The 21983-nt window shown below is 35.6% G+C and overlaps 1 protein-coding gene and 1 non-coding gene across 2 annotated transcripts; both read right to left on the reverse strand.

Annotated features, from left to right (window-relative positions):
- Positions 1 to 3848: 3848 nt before the first annotated feature.
- On the reverse strand, positions 3849 to 4322 carry LOC141586257 (uncharacterized). Its single transcript, XM_074407433.1, has one exon. It carries the CDS (start codon positions 4320 to 4322, stop codon positions 3849 to 3851), a length of 474 nt encoding a protein of 157 aa, XP_074263534.1.
- A 16810-nt stretch (positions 4323 to 21132) lies between these two features.
- On the reverse strand, positions 21133 to 21239 carry LOC141617811 (small nucleolar RNA R71). Its single transcript, XR_012531216.1, has one exon. It is a non-coding gene; the product is annotated as a small nucleolar RNA R71 (small nucleolar RNA).
- Between the last annotated feature and the right edge of the window lie 744 nt (positions 21240 to 21983).

Raw genomic sequence — 21983 nt, forward strand, 5'->3', positions numbered from 1 at the left:
TGGTCGGGATTGACTAGTTGGTTGTGATTACGGGTCTATGATATGTGTAAATGTTTGTGTGAGGTTCTGACCTCACAAGAAGTGGTTTGGTGTGATAATTATAAAGTTGTTTTATGAATGTTCTGTAATATATATGTTGGACATAGTAATTTAATTGAATAATATCCAAAAAGGTAATAACTTGATTAATTTGACATGGCTAGTTATAATTTTATGTGTATTAATAACACATGTGTATTCCGTGAAATGGTAGAGATGATGTTCATGAGATGCTTATCTGTTTATCCATATAATATGTCGCGTGGTGATTTAATAAAGTGGATTTGAGTAAGTTTTCTTGTCGAGAAGTTATGCTCGGTCGGTGTTTATGGGAATCGTATGCGATTGTGATGTCTATCGGTGTGGTTGTGGTGCCTCGGGTGGTGATCCGGGCACGGTACATAATGTTGTGATGCGGGTATTGTCGCACTACGGTGTGGCTGTTGGTGGCGGTGTTGTGATGCCGTCACCGGTTGTGGTGGAGTAGGCGGGATGATTATGATTCGAGTTTCGAAAGTGCATACCAGTTATTCATAGTTTGTTGTTTTGTTTGATGTTGCTCCCTGCGAGTTTCAGTTTCTGCGGATAGACAGTTGTCTTGTTTATTGATGTTTTCTTTACCAGGTTAAGTTGGGAATGAGGGTATAATATGATATGAAATAGAGTCGTATATGTTTTCATTGTTGTCATGGTATAGTGATGTTCTATTGATGGGACACGGTTGTGAGAGGTTGTTACAGTAATTTTGATCTTGTTCTAGATAAGGCTTTAGTAGACATAAAAATGACAAGTGGTCCGTAGAACATGTGTGGTAATGATCTGAAAGCTGCAGGTGGTTCATAATCTTTTGTTGGGACAGTGAGTGTAGGGTGTTGGGGGAATTAGTGTCATATTAGGTTATGTATGTGTCTTGCGGTAATGAAGGAAAGAACTGGAGGATCTAGTGTGAGTGTACGTAACGAGTGTGGATCGTGAGTTATGCGTTTGGGAGATAGGTGCTTTATATAGAGAGGTATGTCATGTTGCGGTAATGTGGAAAAGTTGAAGTTTTGGGTTAAGATAAAGATTTTGAGGTATAGGTTAGGTGGTGTGACGAATGAGTTGAGGTATGAGGAATGTTTAAGTAAGAGAGCCTTGGATATATGCATGGCGAGTGTTTAGATTATAAGTGGTTATCTTTGACATGCGGTGGTGATGAGGATAATGACACGATATAGCTAGGATTTAGTATTAGTGAGTTACGAGGACGTAACATTTGTCTTAAGAGGAGTAGGATGCGATAAAAGAGAGTTTCATGGTGGTGCATGTTGTAATATAATTGGAAGTAGAGTGTTAGCGTAGCGTAAAGGAGGGATTTGTTTTGTGGATGATACTTATAAAAGGCCATGGCCGTGCTTGTAGTAGTGTGATGCTTCGAAGTGTGAGAATATTTTATATAGTGTTGACAGTTGGAGGATGGTGTTATGAGTCTGAGTAAACTTCGAGGACGAAGTTCCTTTTAAGGGTGGTAGAATGTAACATTCCGTTTGATGTTATGAGTATTTTGGTAGTGTAAGGAGTTAGTGTGGAGAGGGATATAATGGAGTGGATACGATATCGTGAGCCATGTTGTGGAGGTAGGAATAGTTAGTGGAGTTGGTGTTACGAGTTCATGTTTGGGTTGGAGTTTTGTTTTGAGTTCTTAGTCACGTTGTTGTGTCTTGATCGAGTTAGTATGTTTGTTTTTATGTATGGGTTGAACTTCGGGGACGGAGTTCTTTTTAAGGAGGGAAGACTGTAATACTCCGTATTTATGAGTCTTGGGGTACTCTATCGAGTAGGCCTTACTCTGTCGAGTAAGGGAGTTTTGCGAAATAAAATAGTTTCGACTGTTGGGTACTCGATCGAGTAACTAGGGTACTCGATCGAGTAAGGGGGCACTCGATCGAGTACCTTAGCTACTCGATCGAGTAGCCGGTTTACGGGGGCTGTTTTGTCGGGTTTTGTTAATAATGCGATTAAAGTATAAAACACTTCCGTCATTGTTTCCAAATCACTTTTCCAAAACCTAAATTTCTGTTTAAGAGAGAAAGCAAACAAGTTCATCTTCTTAATCGCATTCTTAGCAATTCCCGGAGTTCAGACGGTCAGTTCTTGTCGTTGTTTATACCGTTGAGTTCCTTGCGTCGAGGGTAAGATCTATGTACCCTTTTTATTGTCTTTCCTTTGATTTGCTTAAACCCTAATTTTGGGATTGGGGGTTTTTATGATTTGTTATGGTTAGATTGTGATTATGTGATTATGTGATAGGAGAAGGATTTGTAAAGGAGAGGTTTTGAGACAGCTGCTAGATCGTCTGATGATTGTGTTGCTTTCCAGGTAGGATTTCCTACTCAGTATTAGTCCCATAATGGGATGATTGTTGATGTGTTAAGATTGATTGTTTGATATAGTAATTGTATTGTGACGGCTGTGATTGTGATTGTACACTGTTGATAGATTCAGACGATTGTTGATATTGTGATTGTGATTGGTTGCCTATGGTTCTCGAGATGCGTTCTCGGCTGAGTGGAGTCACTTGCGGGAGTGGCTTCACGCCCTAGTTTCGCCCTTCGTGGAACCCGCCACGGAAGGGGATGTGCACATTAATGGACAGGGTTATCGCTCACTGTTATATGGAGCGGGGATTTGGTGGGTACGGCTGCGGTCCCCCACTGGCAGGGCTGGTCCAGTGGACAGTCAGTGATTGAGATGATTGGAGTTGGTGGGTTGTGTATGTGTGACATTTAAGCTGTCTGCTTATCTTATTGTGACATGTATATTAATTGTGTGATTAGTCTTGACCCGTTTAAATGTTTTAAAAACTCGTGGTGATCCATTCGGGGTGGTGAGCGGTTGCTTAGCGGTATATCTTGGATACGCGTGGGATCTAGCTGGGGATGGATTCATCACATATCAGAGTCTTTAGTCTTCCGTTGTGTTTGTTAGGACAGTTCCTTTCAGTTGGTTTATAGTTTGAGAACAGTTGTATTTTGCTTACAGTTGGTTTTGTAATGTAATCACTTAAACTTATTTAATAAAGTATGTTTCTTCATTGTCTTATGATTATCATGCCTCGGGTAACCGAGATGGTGGCATCCTTATACCTGAGTGGTCCTGGTAAGGCACTTGGAGTATGGGGGTGTTACAGCTGTGTTGGAGGGTTGTCCAACACAGATTTAGGCCGTGACACGGATGTGTATTGGCTCGCTTTTGCTACCTGCCTATGTAGCATAATACATCTCGTTGTGTCTGAAGGATGTGCACTGGTAGGCACTTTTCTAGGAAGTGGCCATCAAATTGGTAATATGTTGTTTAATATATTCACTTGATATTGACATTGATTATCATTATGACCGTGAGCACGGACGTTCATCAATTATAATATTCACCATTCATTCAGTATGTTCCGAGCTGAATACAGGGATGCTGAAAATGAGCTGCTATTTGAGCATATGAGCTCATTTACTCTCCACTTCTATGTACTCCCAAGTAACCACAAGTAACCATCTTATTTAACATGTCTTTTTATTGAAGAGATTATTTAATGTGAGATAGAACAGCCTTTTACCTTGGGGGCATGGGTAGAGTTGAGACGAATTTATTTAGTTACGTATTGTAATTTATTTAGTTAGTTAGTAATTGTGTGTTATTCGTTTTGTATAGGTGACATATTTGTCGAGGAACCATTTTTTTTTTTTTTTGCCAAAATGTAAGAATTTCCATTGATAATAGCAAAGTACATCACAAGATAATTTCTACCAATACAACATTAAGGAATGCAAATAAAACTAAACAAAGTGCATCTTTTGCAACCATTCTCTATCCTTGTTTGAGATAGTTAATGGTACATAATTCCTGACTCGAAGACTAACTATACACTGCACCTCACGAGCAACCAAACCAGGTCTGGGAACCTGAGAGAGCAACCTAGCCTCATTCATGTACTGCCAAATCAGGTACCAACAGGCCTGAATAGCAGCATTAACAATTCTCTTTCTGATTTTAGACCATCTTCTTTTGGCAATGTGTTGGAGACAGTCATGTTGCTGTCCTATTGATGAACCCAACCAATTCTCAACTTCCTGAATTACAGTCTGGCTGAATATGCACCCCTGGAACAAATGTTGATGAGACTCCTCATGCAAGGAACAAATGCAACATAGATCATCCTGAGATATATTCAATCTGTACAGTCTAGACTTTAACATCAGAGCTTCATTAGACACCATCCAGGCTACAAAGGTATGCTTGGGTAATGCCATTGAATTCCAGATGGATCTGTACCATTCCACCTTAGGCCTCTGAATTCTAATCCAATTCTAGCAACGCTTCACTGTATAACCACCAGCACCAACGATCCAATCCTGATCACCAAAACCCTCTTTGATAATATCCTTCACATGACAAATTTTCTTCTAATACCAGCAAGTATTTTTAGAAATCTCATAAGTTTTCCAGGGCATACCCTTTAAGTACACATGATGTACCCATCTAACCCAGAGCTTATCAGGCTTGACAGCTAGCCACCAGACCAGCTTGCCAACAGTTGTTATATTCCACTTCTCACTATCTTTCAGACCTAATCCACCTTCTTTTTTTAACACACACACTTTGTGCCAAGCTAATTTAGGGGCCTTACTGTACTCAGTGCTGCCTTCCCACAAAAAATTCCCACAAATTGCGTCCACCCTATGCAGTACTAATTTAGGGAGAACAAACAATGAGGCCCATTAATTATACATAGTTGATAGGACAGAATCAACCAAGACTAACCTACCAGCATAGGATAGTCTTCTTGCACCTAAACTTCTGACCCTAGCCACTATCTTTTCAATGAGTACAATATAATCCTTCCTCTAAAGCCTCCCTGTTGTGATTGGAACCCCCAAATACTTAAAAGGAAGCTGACCTTCAGTAAATCCAGAGATGAGTAAGATCTCCTTCTTAAGGTCTTTAGGGACTCCATTAAAGTAGGCACAGGATTTTTGTGCATTCATTTGCAAACCAGAGGCCTTAGAAAAGGAAGAAAAACTTCTGAGAAGTACCATCATAGACTTAGCATCACCATTACAGAATAACAATAGATCATCCGCAAACATAAGGTGAGTTAATTTTAGTGGTTTGCAAAGTGGATGATATGAAAAAGGTAGCTTCTCAGTGGCACAACTCAAGATGCGGCTCAAGTATTCCATACATAGGATCTCCTTGCCTCAAACCCCTTTTACCCTTAAAAAAACCAAAAGTATCCCCATTAAGTGAGATTGAGAATGAAGCACTTGACACACACTCCATAATCAAACCTCTGAATTTTGGTGGGAACTTAAAGGCTTTTAGGAATTCCTCAACAAAAGTCCAGCTGACTGAATCATAAGCCTTCATAAGGTCCATTTTAAACATGCATCTAGGTGATAAGGCTTGTCTATTATACATTCTCACTAAGTCTTGGCACACCAAAATATTCTCCACAATGCTTCTGCCTCTTATGAAGCCCCCTTGATTCATACTTATAAGGTCGGGCAAGACCAAATCTAGTCTACTGCAAAGAAGTTTAGAGATATATTTGTAGATTACATTGCAGCAGGCTATTGGCCTGAACTGAGTAACCTTGGTGGGCCTCTGATTTTTAGGAATTAAGGTCAGAGTTGTAGCATTAATTTGCTTAATAATCTTACCTGTAGCAAATACATCCAGTACAGCATCACAGACCTCATCTCCAATCACACTCCAGGCATCTTTATAAAAGGCACTAGAAAATGCATCAGGACCAGGCGCCTTATGTTCAGGAATAGAAAAAATAACATCCCTGATTTCACTCCTAGTGACAGGCTTCAATAGAATCTCATAATGATCCATTCAACATGTAGCTCCCCTTCTAATAATTTTGACATTAACAGCATCAGTTGGTGTCTCAGTGCCAAGTAGCTTAATATAGTAAGTGAGGAAGGCATTTTGAATTCCTTATTGATCAGAATACTCAACACCATTGGTACCAGTAATGCTGAGAACCTGATTTCTTAAGAAGTTTCCTCTAATGACTCCATGGAAATATTTTGAGTTGTTCTCCCCATCTTTGATCCAAGCATCTTTAGCTTTCTGGCTAAGATACTCGCACTTGCTTGCTGAAGTTCTTGACATTCTTTTGCTGCTAATTTTTCTTTTTCCAACCAAAAACCATCAGTGGGATTACAAGCAATCTGAGTTTGAATATATTCTAAATTTTTCAAAGCTATAATTGTTGTATTCTCAATGTCAGCAAAATGATCCCTGTTAAAAGCTCTGAGATGGTGCTTGAGTTATTTCATTTTCCTCACCAACCTATACATTTTAGTCCCATGACAAGAACTAAGCCACCAATGCTGCATATTAGGGAGAAAAAGATCAGACTTCCCCCACATATTGAAATGCTTAAAAGGTTTCTTATGAATCATCACTTGACTAGAGCTCTTCAGTAGGCAAGGAGTATGGCCAAAGTTGGCTTCTGGAAGAAAATGAGCATATATTTCTTGCATATCCTGACCCTATGCCTTGTTGATAAGGACTCTATCAAGTCTAATATAAACCCTGGTGGCAATATCTTGCTTGTTAGTCCATGTGAAAAAGGCTCCCATAGCAGGAGAGTCCATTAATCCACACATTGAAATACAAGAAGCAAAATCCTCTATTTCAGCATCACTACTAGTGCCTCCTAATCTTTCAGCATCAGACAACACACAATTGAAATCACCACATGCTGCCCATGGCTCATTAACAGTCAAGGCAAACTTAGTTAACTGCTTCCATAAGTCAATCCTAGCAGTTAAGTCATTGAATGCATAGATCATGGACAAACAAAACTTCCTATTAGAAGCACACTCAATAACCCTCATATTAATGCATTGGGCAGAGTAGTCACAAAAATTAACATCAAAAATATTTGGATCCCACATAACCCAGACTCTTGCACCCTTATGCCATCTATTATTAGTGGTTAGACTTCATCCTGCAGGCACAATACCACTCACACTATTTAGAGACAAGGCTTTAACCTTGGTCTCAAGGAGGCCAAACAATCCTAAATTATGATTATGTATAAAGTTACGAACTTGTTTTTGTTTATTAGGATTGTTAAGCCCCCTAACATTCCAAAAGCCTAGATTATGCATCCCCCACCATCAAAAGGAGGATCACTACCACTTGTCCCAATACCATCCTCTGGGGAGCCAGTCTTGTTCAAAGCTTCTAAGAATGTTTGTTGACCAAACTTATGAATGCTATATCCACCATCTGTAACTTCCTGTCTGCTCATCCTCACAATGGGTCTAGCCGGGGTACGACCCATAGTATACTTGCCACTGGGATGCCAGACTACAGGTGTTTTTAATGGTTTATCCACAAGGACCCGGGATTGAGCTTCTGCCACTGGTGTCTGTACAACAGATGTTCGTTGATGTACAGTCTTAACAGCAGGAGCCTTTGGCCTCCAAACTTTTGGTTGAGGAGGAGCTTTCCCAGTCTTAGTCTGTGGTCCTTTCTTCTTAGCCTTCCTGCACTCAGTACCTTCATAACCAAGCCCCTTACAGGTAGGATATATAATGGGTTTCCATTCATACTCAACCTATATCTATACAAAAGCACCATGTTCATCCAAGAACCGAACTTTCCCTGGCAATTTATCTCCAAAGACCATTTCTATCATAACCCTAGCATATCCAAGTCGAGTTTTCTCCTCTGTAGCCATATCACACTTAATAAACTCACCAACAAGCCCTTCAATACGGGAGATTCCCTTACCCCAGAACTTCAAGGGAAGTTTACGAAGTCTAATCCACACAGGGACAGACCTCACATCATGTTTCACAAGCTTAGTCTCAGGTGTCCAAGCTTTGACAATGAGAGGCTTGTTGTCAAACAGAAAATGGCCCTAATTGAGAACTGCATCCCTAGCAGCCTTAGTCTTGAACCGAACAAGAAAGACTCCATTAGGTAAAAAAAGAAAGCTTGTCTACCTAATGGTTAGCCCAGAGCCTCCTAATAAAGCCTTCAACGATTTCCCATGGTGTATTTGCACCCAGAATGAAGCTGTATACAAAGTTTTTCCAAAAGTTAAGCTCCGTTTGCACCTCCTCAGCTGTGAACCTAAGCATAGGTTCCTCCTCAATAGGCTCAAGAACTTCAGCTTCCTCTTCCTCCGCAGACTCTTCATCCTCAACTATGTCCTCCAACACCAGAGACAGAATACCCACAACTTCATGGACACTTTTTTCTTTGCCTTTATCAGTGCTGGAAGGACCTTTTGGATGGGATAGAACTGGAAATTTTTCAAGATTATTATGAGAAAGACAATCAAACTGATTACTATTACTATTTTTGGAATTTTTATTGATTGATGATGAAGAAACCGATGCGGATTTCGCAGCCGTCATGGTTGCAGTGCAGTTTTTAGTATTTTTTAGGGTTTCTATTTTTTGCGCTTTCTCTTTCTATTTTTTGCGCTTTCTCATTATTCATTCTTAATATTATTTGCTGAGCTTGGACACTTGCACAAAGGTAGGCTAGCTACTCAACAATTATATGCAGGGTTTCTTGTGTGCTTTATTTGCCTTAAGTGCTTACTAGTTGTGTTTGGTGACTATTGTTCATGGTTTATTATTGTTGTTGTAAGCATATTGGCATGTTAATTTATTGAACCATATAGATATATATATGTTTATATTTTGATGATGTCAAGAGTACTTGATATTTTATATACTCGTTGCGGGTAATTGTTTGTTGAGTCTTTTAGATTGGACTTACTAATCGCAAGCTTTAAAGAATTATGATGGAAGTATATAAGAACATATTATGATCAACCCTCAATCAAGGATCAAGATATTAAAAGATATTGAAGAATTATTCAAGCATTCATGAGAAGATGAAGCTCATTTAAAGATTGATCAAGCTTGAATAACGAACAAGCCTACATTCGAAGATCTCCTACGAAGATTAGAATAATGTAGGTGATTATCCCGTAATGGTAACGTAAGAATGCACTTCTTAGATTGGTAAAGTTATAGCCTCACAGCTATAACATTGCTTATATAAGAGCTCAATGTTATAGCTCTTCTACTATAACATTGAGATGTGAAGTTTATAATACACGACAAAATAGTTTTTAAATTGTTTTTAGAAAACTGCTTTTGTACTTTTAAATGTCTTTAGTAGAAATATTTATATTACAAGGAAACCTATATTCATATTAAGTGTGGTTTTATTTAAAGCTTATAATTAGCAATTATGTTGAACCAACTTATGAGTTATGTCATATTACTAATTAGGGTTTCTAATACTACACACTCTTAAACCCTAAATCTAACCTAATTTCAAGCTAGGGTTTTCACGAAAAACGAGGCATATGAGTCGTGTTTCTCTCGTGTAAGCTTAATGATATAAGTTGATTATAGTTAAGATTTTATTCTCTAGAATTATCTTAACATATCTTTTATATTTAGCTTGATATGGTTATATATGATAAGATATTTTTGTTATGGAAAATCTTATCATATCATAAAATTTAAGGAAAAGATATTAAGAGAATAATTGATAAAATTATCTTTTAGTTATTCTCTATTATCTCTTAAGATTTTAAGGATAGAAATAATAAGATATGATTTGTTTACATATCTTATTTTTCGACCAACTAGGGTTTCGATGAAACCGTGTGTCTTGCTTCCTCTTGTTCTATAAATACTCTACACTTTGCAACATTTCAAAGTAAGACCTTTGAGCATAATTTTGATTTTATTTACAAAAGCAAAAACCGTGTTTTAGAGTAAGAAAACTGTTTTGTTTATTTTCGAAAAAGGTCGTGTATTGATGTGATCAATATTTAAGCATATTTAGTCCCCGAATTAGCCTCATTCCTATGCTTTTTAGTGCATATTTGGGTCATTTACTATCTTTAGTCCTTTGTTTTGCATATTCTTTGAGGTTTTGTTTCCTTGGTAGGAGAGGAGTGCAAACCTTGCATTTTCATGGCAAAATAGAGCTAAATTGATCAAATCTAATGACCAAGCATCAAAGAGAAGACAAGACTAGAAGGCCTTTGTACATAATGTAGTAGATGGGCAATGATGAAGAAGATCCTTGCATCCCCGACAAAATCCCGGAGGATTGTTGGAAGAAGAAAAGAAGAAATGGCACGCTGGACTAAGATCCGAGCGTCTCACCTATCAGGACGCTTGTCCAGAAGCTCAATAAGCCGCTCGTCCAAGCTGCCAGGCCGCTCGTCCAACACCTACACAATCTGCTCGTCCCGACCTTTTGGACGCTCGGATTGTCCTCCAGTGCAACACGTCCTCTTGTTTCTCCATTCGAGATGCGCATATTTTTGAAAGACTAGCTAAAAGGAGACCCGTATATTTTCTTGAGAGGAGCGATTCCTCAAGGACTTAATCGTCATTTAAGCCCTTGGTAACCCTAATTTGTGCACCTAATCCCCACTATAAATACCCCATTAGTCTAATTAGATTATCATGTTCTTCTTATCAATCTTTAGAGTAGTTTATATTATTCTAATCTCTCTTTAATCTTGTAATCAACTTCTAATCAAGTCTTAATACAAATCTCATTTCCTTAATTTCTCTATTGTTCATCCTTTATTTTGGGTAATTGAAAATTATTTGGGTTTATTGGGAGATTGACAACCTTCCATCAATCATCAAGTACTTCTATTATTCTTTGCATTATTATTTTGGAATCATCATTAGGTATAATTCTCTTAATCCCTTTTTAATTATTGTTAATCATCTTTATTTATCCATCATGTTTTGCTTTGTTAATATGATTGAAAACCTTGTTAACATGTTAAACTTGATACTGAGTGAGTAGTTTCCTTAACTAGGATTAATGGGGAATTAGGGGAAACCAACATGGGGGATGATCCATACTTAATCTAATATGTTAACATAATTTATTTGCTTGCTTGTTGTGATCTCAACTTATGCACATGTTATGTTTGATGAAATGCGAGCCTATGAATCCTTGCATTTTTTACCCATCACTTACCTTTTCAATGAGACTTGTAAGACATAAACCAACTCGACTCTCATTAGACAATGCATATAGTTAAGTATGGAGGATTAAGTCGACTTGTAGGTGTTGTACAATCTAATAGATTCGGCTCTGGGACCCAAACCTTCCTAGGATTGTAAGATATAAACCAACTCGATCCTATCACAACAATAATTGCTTGCTTATAATTTGAGAATATGTTTGTATGATCAATTCCCATGAATCCTCTATGAACCCATGACACCCTAGTGTTTTTAATCAATTGTTTACATCTCATTTTAGCCATCTTGCTTGTTTACTTTTATTGTTATTTAGTTTAGTGATCTTCTTATCTCAACCCAAATTGTGACACCCCTAGACACCACTACTTGCAATCGAAAATCCTACATCAATACCCGTCCCTTGGGATCCGACCTTTACTTGCCTCTTTACTAGTAGTAGAGTTGTTTGTGAAGTTATAAATATTGTTTTGGTCTAGGTGCTTCTAACGACAAGTAACCGAAATCTAAGCTCAAAGCAGACCGACCAAAACAATGGCGCCGTTGCCGGGGACGATGTTAACTTGATTTGATTTTCTTTGATTGTTATTAGTTGTGTCTTTCTTTGCCTTGGGGAAGTAAAACTCCTCACGGTTTGTTCTAATTGTTTTCGAGTTGTTTGATATTTTGCATGTCTAGAAGATCACAAGGTAACTTGTTACCCATTGATCACGAAATTGAAAGGACTTTGACAACCAATAGAAGAATTGATAGAAATACTTTGAGAGGTATTGGTGAGGTTGTAGATATTCAACCAAATACTATTGAGTTCATCAACCCTTTTGCAAGAGAAGGTGAGGAGAACCCAACACAAAATCAACCACACAATCATCCCACAATGCCTAAGTTTTCATCACATTCCGTACCAACCGAGGAGAACCTACCCAATGGTACTCCCACACCACAACACTTAACCGGAAATTTCATTGCAAAATCCGCATTTATCCAATTAGTCGAAAGAAGCCAATTTGGGGGATGCCTAGTGAAGACCCTCCTTCTCACATGGAGACTTTTTGTGACTATTGTGATGCGATTTCACAAACCGGAGTGACTCAAGACCAAATTCGATGGGACTTATTTCCTTTTTCTCTAATTGGTACCGCGAAACTGTTGGAAATAATTAATCTCATTAATTTACATATTCATATATAAAACAATTTATTTAGTCATAAAATAAATTCTAGATCTTATGCATGCAAACATGAACAAAAGTAGAGAAGAAATCATTGTTCTTACTATAAGATTTCGGTCTTATGGGCACCAACAAGATCTCGTTTTTGTTAGTTCTTGAGCTTTCCAATAATGGATGAACATTCATGACTTCAAAATAGAAGCCCTCAAATAAGTAGCACCCAAGACTATACCAAAATCCCACAAACTAACATGTACTAGATATTTGTAATGTGGTTTACCTTAAAATCGGTTACTAATACTCATATAATTCTACTACTAGTATTATTAGTGTTTGATTTGTACAAATTTGATTCATAAAACTTGATTTTATGAAGAACAAGAGAGAGAAGGTTGTTGGGTTTTCACAAAACATAAGAGAATGAATTATGGAGAAAAATCTCTCTATATTATGCCCAAAAACCGGTTGGCACATGAGGATTATAGACCATTTTTATTTTTCCTTTTTGTCTTCACAAGACAAATTGTGTAAGCCTTTGTCCATAGTCATGTCACTATCAAGTGTCATAGACAAATGAATAAGACAAATGAATAAGACAAAAACTTCTAAAATTTGCCCACCAATTTCGGTTTTGATGTGTAATATGAAGTCCATTTTATTTTTGTCAATTGTACAATTGTATGTCATGTGACATGTGACATGTCTTATGTCATGTTTTAATTTAAAATGCATATTTAACAAATTAAATATCATTTACAAATTAAATAAATCACATTTAACAAATTGACTAGTAATTCAAAATTACTTTCACATAAAATGGTCATTTAATTACTAGTTAGTATAATTCACAACATCTTGTAATTATAACTAACTTATCATTCTCATCTCGCGTGTTTCGCAAACACCGATTAATTTTAGTAATATAACTTCTTAAATTACTAAACAAAATCTTATTTAATCACATTATAATAAGATGTCATTTTCTCTCTTATGATGATAATTTGTTCAATTTTAAGGAATTAATTAATCTGTATCGACATACAATTAATTAACCTTTTTTAATTAAGGGAATCGTCCTTTAGGTGTGACCTCAAGGGATCAACTGATCACCACCGTCGCACGATAGTAATGTCAAACTCTAGCCAGCCAATCATTATCGATACGTGTGGACCAGTTGACTATATATTTAATGTATCATCCCTTTCGTATTCTTGTTATGAGATTTAAATATGTGATCAATATGATCGACAATTGTGATCGCATTATTGTCGGAGGACACAAATTCCAACAATCTCCCACTTGTCCTCGACAAGTGTGAGTCACCAATTCTATTGTCCTATTACTATCTCCCACTCAATGCAAGGTGTCTTTCGGGTGGTACTTGCAAGTGATCATATCGAGGGTGGTTTCCTCGATCTGGAGAATAACTGATTGACCGGAATTTTCTACCATAGAAACCTTCCGAGCGTGGCCACGCATTTCCAGTTCATTACTCCACGAGTGGCCCTGAGATATTGTTTTAACCTTGACAAGGGGGTGGACAATTCCTATCGCACTATTCCCTTCGACTAGCCACAACCATCATAACCCAAAATATGCCCATTTGACCCCATTTACGAAGGTCGTAGTAACATAAATCAAAGCTAATCTGAAACTGTGCCATCTTAGGCGAACAGTCTTTAGTCAAAAGAATCGACTCATTAGAATACTATAGTAGCTCTCGCCACGACCAGGCTATATAAATTTGCCAGAACTCTATAAGCGGTCACTGCGCGACAAAGTGTTCCTAACAGTCTGCCTATGTGATCGACTAGTCATCTCACATGACTGTATGGCACTGAACTTGTCATCAATCGCATCACACTCTAGTCACTTCGAGACGTCACCTCATACAAGTGACTATGGGCGAATACTATGTTAATCCGGGTTCACTTTAACGGGGTTCAATATCGTCATACAACCCGTTTGGATGTAACAAAGTATAATAAAAGAGTTTTAAGAAAAAACTCGAACGACAAATGCGATTATCACATATAAATAGTCAATGCCTGATTATTATTCCATATTCTATAATCTAATTTGATCTTGTATGTAGTTGTTCATCTCAGTTCAATTGAAATGTCATGACTCATCATGTTGAGCCTATGAGAAGGCTTTGGTTAGTAGGTTTTATCAACTTCTTGTACCTTACTCAACCTTACTACATACTCGTTTTCCTTTGTAATGTATACATTTGCATTACAAAACATTTTGAGTACGTGTCGAGATCCAATCAAGACATAGGCCCTCTAGCCTTAGAATAGCTCCCACTGTTTTCACAGTGTGGGGGACTCATCCTTCTTGCACATCTCATGATTGCAAGTGTACTCAATTTCCGTTGTAAATATTTCTCATTATTCTTTATTGCCTAGAACGATTCTAGAAAATCTATTTCTTAGATAACATAGCCACAATGGTATCTTAACCATCCTAATGTGTTTTGATTATGGTTTTGTCAGAAACCATGCGCAATCTCAATTGTCAATTGTCATTTGTGTAACACCCTTACACAAAATTGCTTCAAAAACACTTTGCATTACATCCTTAATGCTTCTGCAAGCACTTAAGGGTAATCTTTATGGCTTACTTGGTAACTATTACTTAAATTCGATTTGAAACAATTCATCATACTCAAAGTATATGAAGTGTTATACATCATTTCCTATTTAATTGATTCGGCAGCGGAAGCAAATGGAATCAATCAAATATGTTCAATTCGATTGAACTAGTCATGAATCTTATCAACATAAGACTCCTCATTTGAAGCTAATATCATGTGGATTTATCTCCATAAATCCGGATATTAAAGATGTACTCTATTTCTCCAAAGTCTTAAATCATTCGCAATGATCAATATGTCATCCACATATAAGACTCTAAAATTTCCGTAACTCCCACTAAACTTCATGTATAAACACAACTTCTCGACTTATCATAAAAATTTTCATACTATGATCAAATCATTGATTCCAACTCATTGATGTCCTACTCAAGACTCTCTCTTAAGTTTCACATTAACTTAGGATGGCAAGAATCTACAAAACTCAAGACATGTATTGAATACATTCCTTCTAATTGAAGAAGTGGGTTTTAGATTCACTCGATATATGTATATCATCATAATGAAACACAATCCCTAAAAGATCCAAATAGACTTAAGCATTTCAACTAGTGCAGAACCCTTTGCCACCAATCAAGCTTTGATATCTAACATTTCACTTGGAATTAATTTCGTATTTTCATGGCTCTAAGCCTTGTATTGAGTTGTGACTTAAACACTCTCATGTAAGTCATAAGTTCATTACTTTCCAGAAGTAACTTGAATCAAACAATTTCTTTGTAAGTTGTAAGCTCTTTACTTTCTTAAAAGTAACATGGATTCATCATCTTCAACAAGTGATGAATTTAACCTCCTAGGTTTTGAAGAAACAACGTTTTACACAAAACGTCTCGTGTCGCCAAGAAAGACCAGTTTCTTGCGACATAACATTCTTTGTGGCTCTTGAATCATAACATTCTTTGTGGCTCTTGAATAATTTCTCCCACTCTGTCTTCTAGAAATAAACTTGTATTTTAGAAAGACAGCTTCACGAGCCACAAACCTGTTGTACTCGTGATTATAGTAAGGAAAAATGAGCACTTGTTTCTTTTGAAAACTTACAAACATGGTACCCTACCATTTCATATCTTATATGAATTGTTTTAGATTTAGTGGAAAAATAATTTAGACAAAATGATAAAATTCCCCAAAAGGTTCAAGTAACTCAAGGTAACTTGATTGAAGTCCAAACCATATCGAATAGCGTTTGAGTTCTTATCCAACCACACATTATCCCATAATGCGTGCTAAGAGAGATTAACTTGTGATACTATATCACATTTCATTTGGCTTATATCAAAGTCTTTACTTTGATAATCCCATCACGACTAAATCGTGATTCCATGAACTCTTTGAATTTCTTCAAAGATTTCTCTATTTACCTTATTAAGTGAACACATTAGCGTCAACTTAAATCGTTGGTAAAAGAAAATGATCAACCTATTTTGGATCAATGATTTACAACCTCGATCTCCTTTTCAACCAAAAGGCACGAGACATCTTGCCTTGAATACAAGATACGCATATACCATAAGATCTAATGGTTTCAAGAGTACTCGATAACTCTTTGCGTTCATCATTCGAGAATTTAAGGTTTAATCTTGGGTTACCAATTTGAGTCTTGCATCATCTACATGATATGTCATTCTAGTTTGGTTTAGAATATAATCACCTTGATAATGGGCTAGCCATACATCAAATCGTGGTGTATAGGGTCACAAAAGTGAAACCTCTTTAGTATCTTAACAAGTTTATATTCTTATTTAGAGTTTATGCACTTAATAGTCATAATTAAGTACAACTATAAACCCAAAACTAGATTGATTACACAATGACTCTATCTCTCAACATCATTGTTGCTAGTCGTCATATTCTAATCATTCTATGTATCAAGTACAATGATGAAAACCACCACCGGTTTCTAATATTGACGAAGTAGTACTAGCAAAATTTATGTCAATCAAATAAACATTTAAAGAAGAAGGTCCCATTAGATGTCCCACAACTAACTTGTTGATTCTTCAATAATTTGGAGTAGTTTCCTTTCTAGCGTCCAACAATTAAGACATGGAAACTTTATCGGTCGGGATTGATAGGTTTAGTATTGTTATTCTCAATAACGTTACTTTTAACATTACCTTGTATCAATTCCATTCTAATTTTACTTCTTTAAAACCTTATCCTTTTATTAACGGTTTAAGAGAATGCTCCCACTCATTTCAATGAGTCTTTGCTTTCAGAAGCAAAATTATATTCATGAAGACTACTCTTCATTCGTTTGTTTAGTCTTAAAACTTTCATTTAAGTGGTTGCGGTATTTTGGTCTATTACGATTTCCAACAAATCTAGTCATCAAAATGATTTAACGTTTCAAAATACTTAACTCAATTAAGCACATGAGAAACCATTCATTTTAAGTAGATATGTTATTCGAAAATCAAAAACCCTTTTGATCACGAATAACTTTCATCTATACTCTTCACAAGAGATCCTTACAATGGATAATACGAGGTTTTTAGAAGGAAAAAAATTTCAAATTTTGTCTTTAGTTACGATGTTTTAATGGAGATTTGAACTCAAAATCGAAATAATATCGTATAATTTGAGGTAAAGAAATAGAACAATACGATAACGGAATAATGAAAACAACACATTCATCGTTATAATAATACTTGTAAATAAATTTAACAAGATATGAACATTTATATAGTGACCTCTACCCAACTATTATAAATGATTCCAAGATCCAAATTCATATTAACTTGGGCACGATAGGGCCGATTCATCCCTTATCAATATAACTCGGTGGATTAACTCTTTAATCGATTCTACTTTTAGAACTCTTGGTCGATAAAATTACATTAATATTTATTTTTAGCCCGGAACACATGCGACTACGGTCACGAATACTTCCGTTGAGCTCAATCCAAATTTCGAATAAATGTGTCCATGATCCAAATCCATATCAACTTGGGCAAGGTAGGGCCGATTCATCCCTTATCAACATGAATTCGGTGGATAGACATTTATCACCCACTTCCCCTACGTAACAAGGTTTGTACCCCGGTAGGGCCGAGCGCACTCCCTCATGAAATAGGTTTTCATGGTTTCTAATTTTTGGTAAGGCTAAGTCTCAATTGTTTATTTTAGCGAGAGGTCATGTCAATTTATTATCTATCACGTTTTAAGTGAACTAAAGCGGTGAACTACGATAATTGTAATTGACACGGTCGAATAACTCGATTAAATGATAATGCATGTTTTAGTTATGGCGATTTAGCGATGCATGCAACATATAAATAAAATGCAAAGCATAAATAAAATCCTAGTATGGCCTTCCTAAAATAGTAAATCTAATAAACTATTACAAATTCGGAAACCAACTCCATTGGTCCCTTGAACTTCGGTCTTGGCACGCATTTCAAGGCAATACTTTTCTTTAATGGATCGCCTTCTCGAGTGACACCGTCTTCAAGGAACTCCGGAATAAATAAATTACATAACAAATTACATAATTTCCTATTATACATTTGTAATTAAAAATAAAATAAATCTATTAAATTACAAAACGGTGATACGAGATCATAATAAATTACAACCGAATCGATATTCCCATACATTTCGGGTAATACCAATTAAAACTAAGGCCATACTAAGTAAAATTACATAATTCAAAAATTACATAAAATTAAAATATGACAATCATAAATAAAATGCAGCATTATAATATGTATAAACATGCCCAATTTTATGCTAAATCGCCTTTAAAGAGCCAATATCGTATATTTATCGGTTTTTACGGATTTGCGTGATTTAACCTTTTAAAATCACAATAATTAGATAAGTTCATATTTATGTACAAGTTAATTACCCTAACCAACTTAGGACTCAAAATTAGTCTCCACTAACATATTGACAATAATTAACTTATATTTCTTAATATTGTTCATAAATGGACTCAAAAATACAATATTATGTCATAAACTTCAAATTAAATCATAAAAATTTCAAATAAATTCAAAATTTGAAATTTTAAACTCATGAACATTCTGGAAAAAATACCATGACACTCATAATGTTCAAAAACTTAGGTTAAAAATTTTGAAATTTATCGAGAAAAACAATGTTGCGGTTTATCGGATTTATCAATTATAATCATAAAAATATGAGAAAAAATTATTTTTCTTAACTTTTCACTTTTAGATCTGAAATATATGATAAAATGAAACATGTGACAGTTTTCCTTAGTCATGAAGTATGTTTTAGCATTTTTACTAATTAAAGTCACTATTTATGTGATTTTTCATCAAAAATTCATAAATCATGCATAAAGACTTCATTATAGCCAAATATTTTACACACATCTTGTAAAATTGCATGTGACAACATACTAAATTTCTATGACCATATTCGAAATATAACTCATATTAACCTATTTTCTCATTTAAATTCGAATTTAACATGAAAAATCCATATTTCGAGCATAACAACTCATAAAATTATGAAAGTTTACAGGCCATCAGTATATAATATATGTGAAAACATATCCAAAAACCACTGGAAAAATCGAAGTTTAGCTATTTTTCGTCCAAAAATGACATTTTTATCATAAAAATCATATTTTAATGCCATTATAATATAAAATGAACAATAAAATCCATAAATTAAACCAAAATATACTAAAATATTTTAGGACCAGAAACTTTAACATGCATAATAAATTTCGTGATATATCATAATAAACACAAATTTATAAGTTTTGTTTGTTAATCTTATAACTCGGAAAAACAATAACCGATTTGCATGCAAAACAACCTAAGGCTCTGATACCACTTGTTGGAAATAATTAATCTTATTAATTTACATATTCATATATGAAACAATTTATTTAATCATAAAATAAATTCTAGATCCTACGCATGCAAACATGAACAAAAAGTAGAGAAGAAATCATTGTTCTTACTATAAGATTTCGGTCTTATGGGCACCAACAAGATCTCCTTCTTGTTAGTTCTTGAGCTTTCCAATAATGGATGAACATTCATGACTTCAAAATAGAAGCCCTCCAATAAGTAGCACCCAAGACTATCCCAAAATCCCACAAACTAACATGTACTAGATATTTGTAATGTGGTTTACCTTAAAATCAGTTACTAATACTCATATACTACTAGTATTATTAGTGTTTGATTTGTACAAATTTGATTCATAAAACTTGATTTTATGAAGAACAAGAGAGAGAAGGTTGTTGGGTTTTCACAAAACATAAGAGAATGAATTATGGAGAAAAATCTCTCTATATTATGCCCAAAAACCGGTTGGCACATGAGCATTATAGACCATTTTTATTTTCCCTTTTTGTCTTCATTAGACAAATTGTGTAAGCCTTTGTCCATAGTCATGTCACTATCAAGTGAATAAGACAAATGAATAAGACAAAAACTTCTAAAATTTGCCCACCAATTTCGGTTTTGATGTGTAATACGGAGTCCATTTTATTTTTGTCAATTGTACAATTGTATGTCATGTGACATGTTACATGTCTTATGTCATGTTTTAATTTAAAATGCATATTTAACAAATTAAATATCATTTCCAAATTAAATAAATCACATTTAACAAATTAACTAGTAATTCAAAATTACTTTCACATAAAATGGTCATTTAATTACTAGTTAGTATAATTCACAACATCTTGTAATTATAACTAACTTATCATTCTCATCTCGCGTGTTTCGCAAACACCGATTAATTTTAGTAATATAACTTCTTAAATTACTAAACAAAATCTTATTTAATCACATTATAATAAGATATCATTTTCTCTCTTATGATGATAATTTGTTCAATTTTAAGGAATTAATAAATCTGTATCGACATACAATTAATTAACCTTTTTCAATTAAGGGAATCGTCCTTTAGGTGTGACGTCAAGGGATCAACTGATCACCACCGTCGCACGATAGTAATGTCAAACTCTAGCCAGCCAATCATTATCGATATGTGTGGACCAGTTGACTATATATTTAATGTATCATCCCTTTCGTATTCTTGTTATGAGATTTAAATATGTGATCAATATGATCGACAATTGTGATCGCATTATTGTCGGAGGACACAAATTCCAACAGAAATAATGGTTGAAGAGCCTTAATAAGGCTACTCTTGGAATTGACTCTTGGAAGAAGTTGGCTCTAGCTTTCTACAAAAAATTCTACCCTCCGGAAAAGACTAACATGCTAAGAGTTCAAATCACAGGTTTTAAGCAAAGGAACGAAGAATCTTTGTATGAAGCTTGGGAGCGATTCAAAGGAACTTGTCGCTCATGTCCTCATCATGGACTTAGCGAGTGGTTCTTGGTACAACAATTTTGGAATGGTCTTTATGAAGACTCAAGAAACATTCTCAACATGCTATCGAATGGTATGTTCACCGAAGTTGATGATAATCAAACTTGGAACAAGATTGAGGAAATGGCGGTCCATAATTCAAAATATAGTAGACCTCGCAAGGCTACTAGAGGAGGAAAGCATGAAGTGGACTCTATTACTCAATTGGGTGCTCAACTTAGTGCTCATATTGATACCATCAACTTGATGTTTGAGAAGGCTACGGCTAAGCTTGAAGAAGCCTCAAAATCACCAAAGCATCATGTTAATGCCATGGTGGCATCTTCATCAATCCCAAGTGGGATATGTGAGAATTGAGAAACTTTGGGACATGACCAAAGTGAATGTAGGGGAACAAATGAGCAAGTGAATGCTTTTCAAGTATACAAAAGTGGTACCCCTTATTCCAACTATTACAATGAAAACACCAAATTCCATCCAAATCTCTCATACAAAAGCCAAAATGTTCAAAACCCTCAACCAACATACACCCCACCTCCCATGAGAAACCAAAATCAAAGACTCTTTTACAACCAAAACCAAGGTTATCAAAATCAAACTCCATACAATCAACAAAATGACCAAGGTTTTGATGTTCAAAAAGCGGTCCTCCAAATGCAAAACAATCAACAAGAATTTTTCACTCAAATGCAAAAAGATAGCCAAGCAAAAGACATCACCATCAACAACATCCTAGC

This window comes from Silene latifolia, chromosome 1, assembly GCF_048544455.1.
Source record: "Silene latifolia isolate original U9 population chromosome 1, ASM4854445v1, whole genome shotgun sequence".
Taxonomy (NCBI): Eukaryota; Viridiplantae; Streptophyta; class Magnoliopsida; order Caryophyllales; family Caryophyllaceae; genus Silene; species Silene latifolia.

What these genes read in the sequence shown, in the direction of transcription:
- LOC141586257 (XM_074407433.1), bottom strand. Translation starts at nt 4,322, where the DNA reads ATGGCATTACCCAAGCATACCTTTGTAGCCTGGATGGTGTCTAATGAA.